The following is an 11,893-nucleotide window of genomic DNA, read 5'->3' on the forward strand; positions in this document are numbered from 1 at the left end:
TTTTGCCATTGAACTGAATGGGACCAGATTCACTCTGGCTCTGAGCTGTGAAAATCACGGCTTTGGGTCCTGCTACAGAGAGCACTATTCTGCGAGGGTGCTGAAAGAGTTTGAAGGAAACCACCAATGCATGTGGCGTGCTGAGATCAGATATGAAAGGTGGGGATTCCAGAACACATCAGCCTGATTTTGCTCTCACGGAAGCCAGTGTCAATCTGGAGCGACACAGAGGGTCCTGTGGCACCTTTAAGACTAACAGAAGTATTGGGAGCATAAGCTTTCATGGGTAAGAACCTCACTTCTTCAGATGCAAGATTCTGCCAGTGAAGGCAGAAGGTGAAAGCAGAGTCTGGCCAGTGTGTGACTCATTCTTCTTGTGAGTCCTCTGGTAACACAGATACCCACTCCAGTTCAAGTCACTGGAGGCTCATGGCCGGTGTAAATCAGGCCAATTGTTTAAGTTCCTATATGTAGATTTAGGGTAAAATCCTGGCCATGTTGGGAGTTTTGCCCCTGATGTCAATGGGATGAACATTTCATCCTTAGTGTTTAACTTTTGGCTCTGAGCTGTGAAAATCACGGCTTCGGGTGCAGCTAGAGAGAGCACCGTTCTGTTAGGGTGCTGAAAGTGTTTGAGACCCGGCATGAAAGACGGGAATTTCAAAACACGTGGACCCGGATTTTCCTCTCAGGGAGACCAGCGTCAAACTGGAGTGACCCAATGAAGGCAGAATGGGAAAGCAGTATCTGGCCAGGGTGCGACCCATTCTTGTTGTGAACCCTCTGCTAACACAGATACCCACTGCAGAGCCTTCGGCTGCACTTCTGGAAAGGGCAGCGAAGTTGCTGACTTGGAAAAATAGAATAAACCAGAGGAAAAACCTCACAGCCCCAAAAAAGCAACTACTGAAACAGTAGGACAGAGGGACTGATCTTAAAAACAATTATTTGTCTAATTATTTCCAATAAATTGGTAGTTCCAATTTTACCAGGTGAATCCCTTGGTCTTTCTGACAATACTAAACAGTTCAAGTCACCATGCTGGTGAATTCCTACACAGACGGTTACTGACTTGAACCCTGGAACCCTTCCGGAGCCCTCAACACTAACTTTAATGCAGAAACAGGCAACTCACCAAAATCCCGCTCAGCAGAGAGAGGAAATCTCCTGATGGACAGAAGAAGGCAGAGCCCTGAAAATCAGTGTATGGATCTCACATGGCTGACTCACCATATGCTGGGCAACAACCTTTATGATTCCCCTGTACAGTCCCTGCAGACTCTCAGATTGGCCAGGACTCCCGGACAATTCCCTTGACTCCATGAGCCATTGGATGAGCAGAAAATAGACCCTGGAGAACTTCAGCATGAGAGCATCTCCTGGGAGTGAAGAAATGATTATCAGATAACAGGGGCACAGATTGTCAGGGCAAACTGAGTATTGCAGACTGTTATTCAGTGTACCAATTCACAATGGCTTTTTTTTCTGTGTAATACACTATGTTTGGGAATGCGGCCACAAGATATGGGACCAAAAACCATTTTCAATTGATCCTAGTAGTGTACTGTTGCATACCACCCATGCAATTGTAATATCCAGTCTGTTAGCCTCTGAAAATCACTGCCACCCTCTTGAGACCAAATGACTTGATAATGAATTGAGGCAAACTTGACAAAGCCCTGGCTGGGATGATTTAGTTGGGAGTTGGTCCTGCTTTGAGCAGGGGGTTGGACTAGATGACCTCCTGAGTTCTCCTCCAACCCTAATCTTCTATGTTTCTATAAGGACGTGGCAAAGGCTTTTTTCTCCCAGGATTTTGACATTGAAGGTCTTTGCCAGTATCCATTTGTGAAGTCAAAAGTGGATATCTATCTGGCAACTTCTAACTGTTCTAATAGTTCATTTACTCTCTGCACTGGGGAAGCATCACGTTTCAATACAGTGTTGATCTTTCAGAAATTGATGCAGGAATGGGCTGTGCCATCCTGCATCACAACTAGTCTCGTTTAAAGTTGTGAAATGCTCCCTTCTAAGGCCATTTGGCAGCCGCCTGCTTTGTCTACTGCTTGCAGGAAGAGCAGCCCGTTGGAGCTAGCTGATGGGGGCTTGGAACCAGGGTGGACCGGCAGCCCCCTATCAGCTCCCCGCTCCCCTAAGTTCCCTGTGCAGCAGCTGCCCAGCAGGCTAGCAATTGCAGCTGTCCCTCCCCCCACTGCCATGTGCTGCTCCTGCCCTCTGCCTTGGAGCTGCTCCCCGAGACTCCTGCTTGCTGTGCAGGGGGGGGCAGGGAAGGTAGAGGGGGGGCTAATATCAGGGTGTCTCCCTCCCCCCTACTTCTGCACCCCACTTACCCCATCTTCCATAGAGCAGGGGGGACACACCAGGGCTCAGGACAGAGGGAGCTTGCAGCAGCTGTGGTCTCAGCAAGCTGATCTAATTAACAAGGCAGTGTACTTAAAGGGGAATGGGCATATCTCCCTCCATTCCTGCTGCCTTGTAGAGTGAGAGAGTGAAAAAAATTTCCCTGGAACCTAACCCCCTCATTTACATTAATTCTTATGGGGAAATTGGATTCACTTAAAGTCAAATTGGATTCACTTAAAGTCACATTTTTCAGGAACATAACTACAACGTTAAGTGAGGAGTTACTGAACAATGGGACTTCTCCACTCACTGTGTGATTGCTTCACCATTCCCAGGGCCCAGCTGACCTGAAGTTCATACCACATGGTATCCCACATTTTATGGGAAACAGCCATAGAGTTTGCCTGAGGCCATTTCAGTATGGTAGTATTTTATGGAAGTGTGCCGTGCTAGGGTGAGAACACAGTGCTACAGAAATCAAATGACTGCTATATCCGGATCTTTTGTTCAGGCTACAATCCCTCCCTCACGCTTGAGTCGCAGATGCCTGGGAGCTTAATTTGGGCTCTGGGGAGTATGAGTGTAACGGGCTGTCACCCCCGGGGTGCAGTCTGAGAGCCGTGTGAACTGCTGCACCCCTCTAATTACCAATCTGGGCCGGCCCTTTTCCACACTGCTTTGCTGGTGATTCAGCTTCTCCAGGCCCTGCTATCACCCAACACGACAGCAGATGGTGCCACCCACCCAAATTGAGCTACCTGAGGGCTTAGCTCAGCCCAGCAGACATCTGTCCTTAGAGGCTATTCCCTTCACCCTCTCTCCTGGCTCTTGTCCTGCAGACAGAACGCAGAAGACCACAAGTCCCAAGTACAGGAAATGTGATGTTTATTGGGGTTAGTGTCCAGCAAGCATATGTGTGACATAACTATGACACTGCAGAAGCTTGTTTCCCAATGTCCCTTCCCAGCTCTGATGCCACAGAGCCTTTATCTGTATCCCCCATTCAAACTCTGACACCACAGAGCCTTGTTTCTCAGTGTCCCAAACTTCCCCCTCCTTACCAGGCGTAATTTGCATTTTTTCCCTTTACACTAATAAAACCATCTGGCCAGGCAGAAACAACACACACAGTGTCTTTGTCCTTTCTTCACACACATTGGCATAAACGATAAGAATATAGATATCAGAGTATCAAAAATCAATTAGGCAAACAAGACCCAAAATTCTATCTCAGGCAAAGACACTGGCTAGAATCTTACATTAGTTTTAGCACTTCTAACACCAGACAATTGTCCAGCTCGTCAGGCTCACCTCCCCACAGTGGAGTATAAATCCAAAATTATACTGTCTTGCACTGGCCAGGGACCTATATAATGTAAGCTGATTAATAGAGGTCACCCTCCACTCAATGTGGGAAGAATATGCAACAAGGCTGTGTTAACCAAACTGAGATTTTCCCCAGACACTTCACTCCTAGGCATAGTGAGGGAAATAAAGCAAAAAAACAAGTTTAACTACAAAAAGATGGATTTCAAGTGATAGCAAATAGATCAAAGCAGAATACCTATCAAATAAACAGAACCACAACCTAAGACTAAGATACTAGATAGATTGGAAATAAATTAACAATTTCTCACCCTGGCTAGTGATACAAGCAGTCCACCAAGTTTCCATGCACAGGCATTCAGAGAATGCAGTTGCTCTTCACTTGAACAGCATTTCTGTGACACTCATCAGATATCCTTGCTGTCATATCTGGCTGCCATATTCTTAGTAAGGGCAAGAAAAATATGGAGTTCCTCATGCAGTTCACATAGTCTTGTCAGCATCTAATGCCTGTACAACCAACGAACTTCTCAATGTACAGTGTTGGGGACAACTTCCTGGTGCAAGTGTTGGAGGAACCAACTGCTGCTAACAAACAGGGAAGATTTGGCAGGTGTTGCCTGATTTAGGAGGCTAATATTATTAATTTGGATAGTATGGATTATAGGCTCGCCAATTAATCTGATCAGAAGATAGGGTTCTTGTCCCAGAATCAGGCTACACAAAATATGCAAAGGACCCTCAGGGGTATGACAGGACACTCACACTGAGACAAATATAGTTTAAAGTTTTATTGAGATATATGGAATAATCAAACAGTAATCAAATGGTAAAATAAATCAGGGTTACAAATGCAGTACTATTGTTGTAAAGATACATATGGTACTGTATTTTATAAAGCTTTGATTAGTATACTCACATCCTTCCTTGATAACCTGGTGGTAAGAAACAAAGGACCAACCTCGCCGCTGGAACACCAAGAGTTCAGGTTCAAGTTCCTCAATTATTTAGTGGGAGCTGCAGAACTTAGAAGATGCTAAGAGCTTTTAAAGCTAACTCAGTTTACTTAATTGACTGACTTAAAACTTAAAAATTAAAATAACAGACTATTAGAAGAAATTTTAAAGACTTAGAAACTAGCTTAGAAAACGAGCTCACCCTCCTAGCTAAACAAGCCCCTGGCACCCCTTCTTATATGCTTAGGTGCTTGGGCCCTCCTTCTATGTCCAAACTTATCTTCCTCAACCACAAAAATATTAGGGTACACTTACTCCATAGGCTGGTATGTTTGTACATATTGATGACATTAGATCATTCTCACATATTATTTTTGTTCTCCCGGTTACTGCGGTTTTTTCCTTGTGGTGTACCTGTTAAGTTTGAGAAGTCCATTGCTGTCTATCCAGGTGAAAGGTCCCGAACATATGTGTGTTGACTTTGCTACCTGGGTGAAAGGTCCCAGAGATAGATACGCTCACTTTGCCTTAGCTCAAAATACAGGATATGGTCTGTAGGTCCCTTGCGTTACAGCCAAACTACTTTACTATAAACCTATAAACCTATTCTAATAAAACAAATAAGTGAAACCATAAGGAAATAAGGAATTTATAAGAAAATATATATCTATGGGCAAGAAAGCAGGTTAGCCCTATAGGCTACATGCCCCCCTTTGATGGGGTGATTTGTAAAATGAACCCCATCACGTCACAGTAAGTGCGGATGTAGATGATCAGACATTTGTGGGGAAAGTGTCAATGTTATTATCCACCATTTGGGGTGGAGGAATATTGTCATAAAGATAATACTATGGACCATGGTGCATTTCTGGGATAGGCACCATATAAATACATATATTCACTGTCATTATTGTTTGGCACTCATCTAGGTCTTTGCTTATGCCTGTTGGATTTACACTGTATGCGTTTTAGAAAAATGAAATTAATCCCAATTGCAATTCTTTGGATTATAACCCAATTTTTTAATCCAACATCCATGCCCTGGTTTATTGAAGATACATCACCTTCATTCATTAACTGGGTAATAGCTCATTTGGCTTTGTCCATGTCATTAGTAATTGTGATGCATGGATCTCTTTATGAGCTACTAATGATTTAATGGTAAGCTTAATGGGGGGATATAGACAAGATATGTTGGTGTATTTTGGATAGTTAAATCCTTGTAGTCAGGATTAGACTGGATAATAGTGATGATTTCAAAAGTGGGAATACGGGAAATTGCTTGTTTCGCTATCAAGGTAGGTTGCTTTGGAGTAAAACAGAAATTTTGTAACTCCTCTCCCTGTAGTCCACACAGAACAGTGTCTGCCTCAAACACATTACATCCACAGATGTCCTGAGGCCCTTTTACAGAGCAGCAGGTTACCTGCCAAACTTTCCAAGTTTGAGTTGGGCTTTGATAGATGACCAAGGGAGGCAGATTGACACATTCTCTGTAGATATTGTCTTCGAGGTGACCTGTTGAATGGACAGCCACCAATTGCCTGTAAACATCCTTATCTGGGTCAAACACTGGTAATGAGATCGTGAATGAGACATACAAGTATCTTGCCTTTGTACAGTCTTTAAAAAAAGAACAACTGTCTCGGTTGGGGTGAGGTGTCACAGATCGCAGCTCTCTCGTTGTATCTACTGTGGAAGAAATCAAGTCCTCACTCTGTGTTTGTTAGCAACAAGCCAGAGACAGTTTTATTACGAGCAATTGCAAGGGAAGACTGCGGTCGGACAGGGGTTTCCCTGACTGTAGCACTCTCATTTTTAGCTGGCTGATATTCTCATTGTCTGAGTGTGCTTGTAATATCTGAACAGTCAAGGAAGGCTGTTTTTTTCCGGGGTCATTTGTGAGCATACTCTTCCTCTGCACTGTCGTAACAGGGGCATCATGCAGCTCCCAGAACTTTTGGGCTTCCTCCCGAATAGCATCTCATTTAGCGCTGGTTCGCATACTCTCTAACGCTTTGACAGTTCCCTGACATACACTGCAGACCTGAGAAAGTGTTGTTTCTGGTGTGTACAGAGCTTTGCGTGCCACGTGAGTCAAACAAAGAACACGGTAAAAAACTGTCAAGCACACAAAAATCTATTTTTGCACATTTTTCAACAAATCAAATGCGTCAGTTAATCTTCACTAGGGAGGCTTTGACAGTCCCTTCAAACTGCTGAGAAGTGCTGTCATGGAGGGTTTTTTTTTTTTTTACAAAAGATGCATTTTTACATCTGCGTGCCTATCTCATCTTATTTAAATGACACGAGAGAATTCCAGTGTTACTCTAAGTGTCTTCTGTCCCTCCAAGTAAGCATGATGTGGGGCACGCTGGGAAAAGAAGGTACAGAAGCCCTCTAGAGTGGAAAAAATCCTGTTGTTCTCCAGTTTACTTTGCAGCCTTCAAATTAAACCAAATTCAATTTATGAGCTATGCAGTGTGAATATATATGGCAGTGGAGTGATCTTGCAGGATTTTTTGCTGTACTCCATTTACATAGCCTGCCATGACAGCGGTCCCCGATGTTTGTAGGAACTGCTTAAAGTTTAGATAGATGGCGCCAGCATCCCCTTGCTCATAGCAATCAACAAATCTTAGAAATCATTCCTTTATTTCCAGAATTTCTGTGTCTCTCAGACTTCTTATTTAAAAATGGGTTCTCTGTCAACAAGACCAGTACAAAACCCATTCTCGGTAACTTTTTTTCACCATTAAGAGGACTGCTACACATGAGAGTGGAAGGGGAGTCCTTGAGTAACAGGGTCTGAGTCCTTACTCCCTCTCTCTTTACCCATTGTGTCAAGTATCAGGGGGTAGCCGTGTTAGTCTGTATCTACAAAAACAATAAGGAGTCTGGTGGCACCTTAAAGACTAACAGATTTATTTGGGTATAAGCTTTTGTGCGTAAAAACCTCACTTGCACCTTCAGATGCATCTGAAGAAGTGGTTTTTTTTTTACCCATGAAAGCTTATGCCCAAATAAATCTGTTAGTCTTCAAAACCTCAGAAGTGAGGTTTTTACCCATGAAAGTTTATGCCCAAATAAATCTGTTAGTCTTTAAGGTGCCACCAGACTCCTTATTGTCTCTTTACCCAGAGGCCTGCCTGAGCTCAAGAACTCCCCATCCACTTGCCCTTAATGGTGACGTGGCCAGGGCAAGGATTCCTGGGAGGCTGAACCCCCAGTCTCATTGTGGTCACTTAGGACAGGGGCTAGGGTGTCCCCACTCCAGTGTAGTCTCTTCATAATGGACGTTTCCCTGACCCTCTGATAACTACATTAAGTTCAAACCAAATATAGTTTATTAAACAGCAACTGTAAGAAAAAATAAGGAAAAAATGGGAAAGGTTTAAGTAAACAAAGAACCCAACTGTGTGGGCATGGCAACATCACAAACAGCTGTCTCTGAGATGTAAGGAAAGTCTCAGTCTGTTCCTCACAAGTCCCAGGCCTCCTGCCCAGGCCCTGGCTGTGTGCCTTGATACCGCGGGTCAGACACTTTCTGTGGCAGTGACCACATGCCCTCAGGCTTTAGGTGGCAAGTCCCTTCTCCCCAGCATCTGCCCCTCTATCAGAATTGTGTCCCCTCTTCTGAGTCCAGCCTTCAAGGCCCTCTTATCTGGTGATGTCTCCCTGTACCAGGCCCTCTGCCCATGGCCCCACCTTGCTTTCCCCAGCTGGGCATTGTACTCAGCTGCCATATTACCTATGGCACGGCCGGCGTCCACTATCCTGGCTCTGACCCCGCAGCTCTGCACTGTAACTTAGGCCTGGCTCACTGTCGGTGCAGCTGATCTGTCTGACCCAGCTCCCGGTTCTGGTCTGCTCCAGCTGCAGCTCCTCAGCTCCACCTCAGCACCGCTGCTCTGCCTCCAGCCCAGCCCTGGGTCCTCAGGCTCAGTGCTGCTGCCCTGACCACGGCCCAGCTCTGCCTCCTGGGCTCCTTCTCTGGCCCTTGTGTTTCTGCCTGCTGCTGCGCTGCCTCCGGCTCCGCTTGAGGTGCTGCTCAGGTTTGCCAGATTTCTACTGCATGAATAATCCCAAATACCTTAAAAACTAACCTTAAAGTAGCCCAATCTATTTTTTAGAAACAAAGGGTTTTTTTTTATTACCACAATGGTCTATACATCAAGTAAGAAATGAAAGCTTTTGTTAGACACCTAATACAGATTTAAGTTAAAAATAAAAGCTACAAGTCCCAGCAGGAGTTAGTCCACATTAGCAACAAAGCGGTGAGATGACAATCAAATTCAAAATCAAACCCCCCGTACTGGTGCTTGTATCCCCATTGAGGGTTGGCAGGCGTTTCAAACAATAAATGAGGAATAATGGTGTTAAAAATTGACCAAAAGTAGCCAAAAATTATGTAGTGTAAAACAACAATAACATGTTCATATTATTTATTTTTAATTCCAGTCAATGACAGTAATCATGGTCCATATTTTGTGTTGAATGAGTTTGTTACTGTTAGTCTCTAAAAGGCAATGTTTCATCCTCGCTGTCTGCGTCAGAAGTAGAATGCTTCTGATGACGATCATACATAGCAGCAGTGACCAGTGCCATCATTTCTTTCATTGGTGCAAACTCTTCACAACCGATTTTGTGTGGTTTCATGTATGCCCTAACTTGAAGTATGTTTTCTAAAGGTTCCTATTTCATCTTGTTGCACAGTTTTTCTTTTATCAAGTGCATCTGACTGGGAAAACAGTCTTTCAGCTGCAGCATTTCTAAAAGGTAGCAACAGCAATGAAAGAGCAAACAAGCCAAGCTCATTAAAGTCTTTGTCCCCAGCGACATCCATCTGTTTGAGACCTTCAGCCCCAAACTGCCATACTTGGTTGATCTGAATTTGAGACCCAGTGATCTAGACACAAAAATCTCCATTGCTGCTCCAACTGTCCAAGGTCTCCACAAAGCAATGGCAAAAATGAGATATCATTGTATCTAGGCTGTGAAGGACTTAGTACTTAGTATATTTATGCCTGCCTACTGTGATTTCACTCCATGCATCTGATGAAGTGGATTGTATCCCATGAAGGCTTATGCCCAAATAAATTTGTTAGTCTCTAAGGTGCCACAGGACTCCTCATTGTTTTTTTGCTTATACAGACTAACACAGCTATCCCTCTGAAACCTTAGTACTGCAAGTTGTTCAATCACCTGAACATTTGGTGGCAATCTCTGTTTCACAAACTCCAAGAAGAAATCTCAACACCTACTTTTGGCATCTTCAACAACAGGAATGGTTAGTGTGTGTAGCTGAAAGCTACTCCAAAATTAACTGTGCAAAGCGGGAAGTTATTGTACTCCAAGGTGATGTCCTAATTTAACACAGCAGTCTGTTACCCTGTGTTGTCATAACCCAAAGCTGGGGCAACTTAACTATTTCACTCCAGGCAGTTTGTGGAATAAATCAATGGGAACACAGCAATTCTGTCTGATCAAGGATTAAAGGCAATTAATCATGCTCTTGTCTAACGTTGCAGTGTATTTGATTTAAGCACACACAGACATAAGCAAAAGATTTAGAACATCCCAGATATTTACCTAACTGCCAGAACAGTATTGAATAATTAACATCTCTCAAGATGCTCCAAAGCACACTGCATTAGCTAATCTTTTATAACTTCTACAAAACACAAAGGATCTAATGGAAATCCACCTTGCTTCAGATAGATGTTGTATCTTCAGGTGGTTTGGAAGTCATGGAGAGGCCAAGTGACAGTGTGTGTAGAAGTGAGGGATGATGAGTAAAGCTGAAAGAGACCAGGTGATGGTCAGAGAGAGGGAACTCAGCAACAGAGAGAACAGTGCTTGATGATGGAGTGATGACGTGTTAGGTGTGAGAAGCTTTTCACACTTTGAATGTCCACAATACTGAGCTCAGCCAAACTGGAACAGAGCACACTTGATTAACAAGGAGATATTGCTTCCCCTTCCCGTCATGCTGGTTTAAAGTCTGTGGCCCTAGGAGATCACCTTCTGCAGGTGTATTTGCCCATTTTCTCACGAAGTTCTTTGGTTTTGGCCCCATAAATGATAGGGTTGAGCATGGGGGGGAGGAGGAAATAGAGGTTGGCCAAGATGACGTGAACCTGTGGAGCGATGCCCTGACCAAACCGATGTGTCAGAGTGGAGAAGAGGAAGGGAGGATAAGACATCAGCATCACACAGATGTGGGCTGTGCAGGTGTTGAGGGCTTTCTGATGGGCTTTTTTGGAGGAGATTCTGAGGATGGCCCTGATGATCAGACTGTAGGACAGGACAATGAGAGTCAAGTCTAACATGATGACTACAAATGCCATCACCAAACCATATGTCCTGTTGACTGTGATGTCTCCACACGACATCTTTGCCACAGCCATGTGGTCACAATACGTGTTGGGGATAATGTGGTTGGAACAGAATGGCTGCTTGATCAGGAGCAGGGGAAGGGGTAGAATGAGGAGAACAGCTCTTATCAAACCCACTAGCCCTAGTTTAGCTATTCGTGCATTGGTGAGGATAGTGGCATATCTCAGAGGGTTACATATGGCAACATAGCGATCAAAGGCCATTGTCACAAGGATGGCTGAGTGCATCATAGAAACCCCATGAAGGAAGAACATCTGGGTGAGGCAGCCACCCACATTAATGCTGTTCAAATTGAACCAAAATATACACAGTGCCTTTGGCACAACAGAGGTAGACGTGCCAATGTCCGTGAGCGCCAGCATGCAGAGCAAGAGGTACATCGGCTTGTGCAGGGTCTGCTCTTTGCCTACAACAAACAGAACTGTAAAATTTCCCAATAGGCCAACAATGTAGAATGTAGAGAACGGGATGGAGATCCAGAGGTGGGCAGTTTCCAGGTCAGGGATCCCCATTAGGATGAATGTTGACGGTTCAAAGGCGGTGAGGTTGAAAATTGACATGAGATGTTGAATGCTTATATTGGGCTCAGAAAGGCTCAAGGTTCCTGTGAAGGGAGAGATGCACAGAGAGGAGGGTTACATGCTTTAAAAAAATATATATATGGTAAATATTTTATAGGTATTAACAATCTAGAAATGGGGGTGAGTAGTGAAATGGCAACATTTACAGATGGCAACAGATTATTTAGGTCATAGTCGAGGCCAGATAAGTCCTCTGAAGGAGCTAACCAAGCCAGGTGAATGGGCAGCATGATGGCAGAAGAACTTTGAAGTCAATAACTGAAATGT

General features: G+C 44.2%; 1 protein-coding gene across 1 annotated transcript; it reads right to left on the bottom strand.

Annotated features, from left to right (window-relative positions):
* Nucleotides 1-10,666: 10,666 nt before the first annotated feature.
* LOC101942809 (olfactory receptor 52P1-like) lies at nucleotides 10,667-11,605 on the bottom strand. Its single transcript, XM_005312542.4, has one exon. It carries the CDS (start codon nucleotides 11,603-11,605, stop codon nucleotides 10,667-10,669), a length of 939 nt encoding a protein of 312 aa, XP_005312599.3.
* Between the last annotated feature and the right edge of the window lie 288 nt (nucleotides 11,606-11,893).

This window comes from Chrysemys picta, chromosome 1 (genome assembly GCF_011386835.1).
Source record: "Chrysemys picta bellii isolate R12L10 chromosome 1, ASM1138683v2, whole genome shotgun sequence".
Lineage (NCBI taxonomy): Eukaryota > Metazoa > Chordata > Testudines > Emydidae > Chrysemys > Chrysemys picta.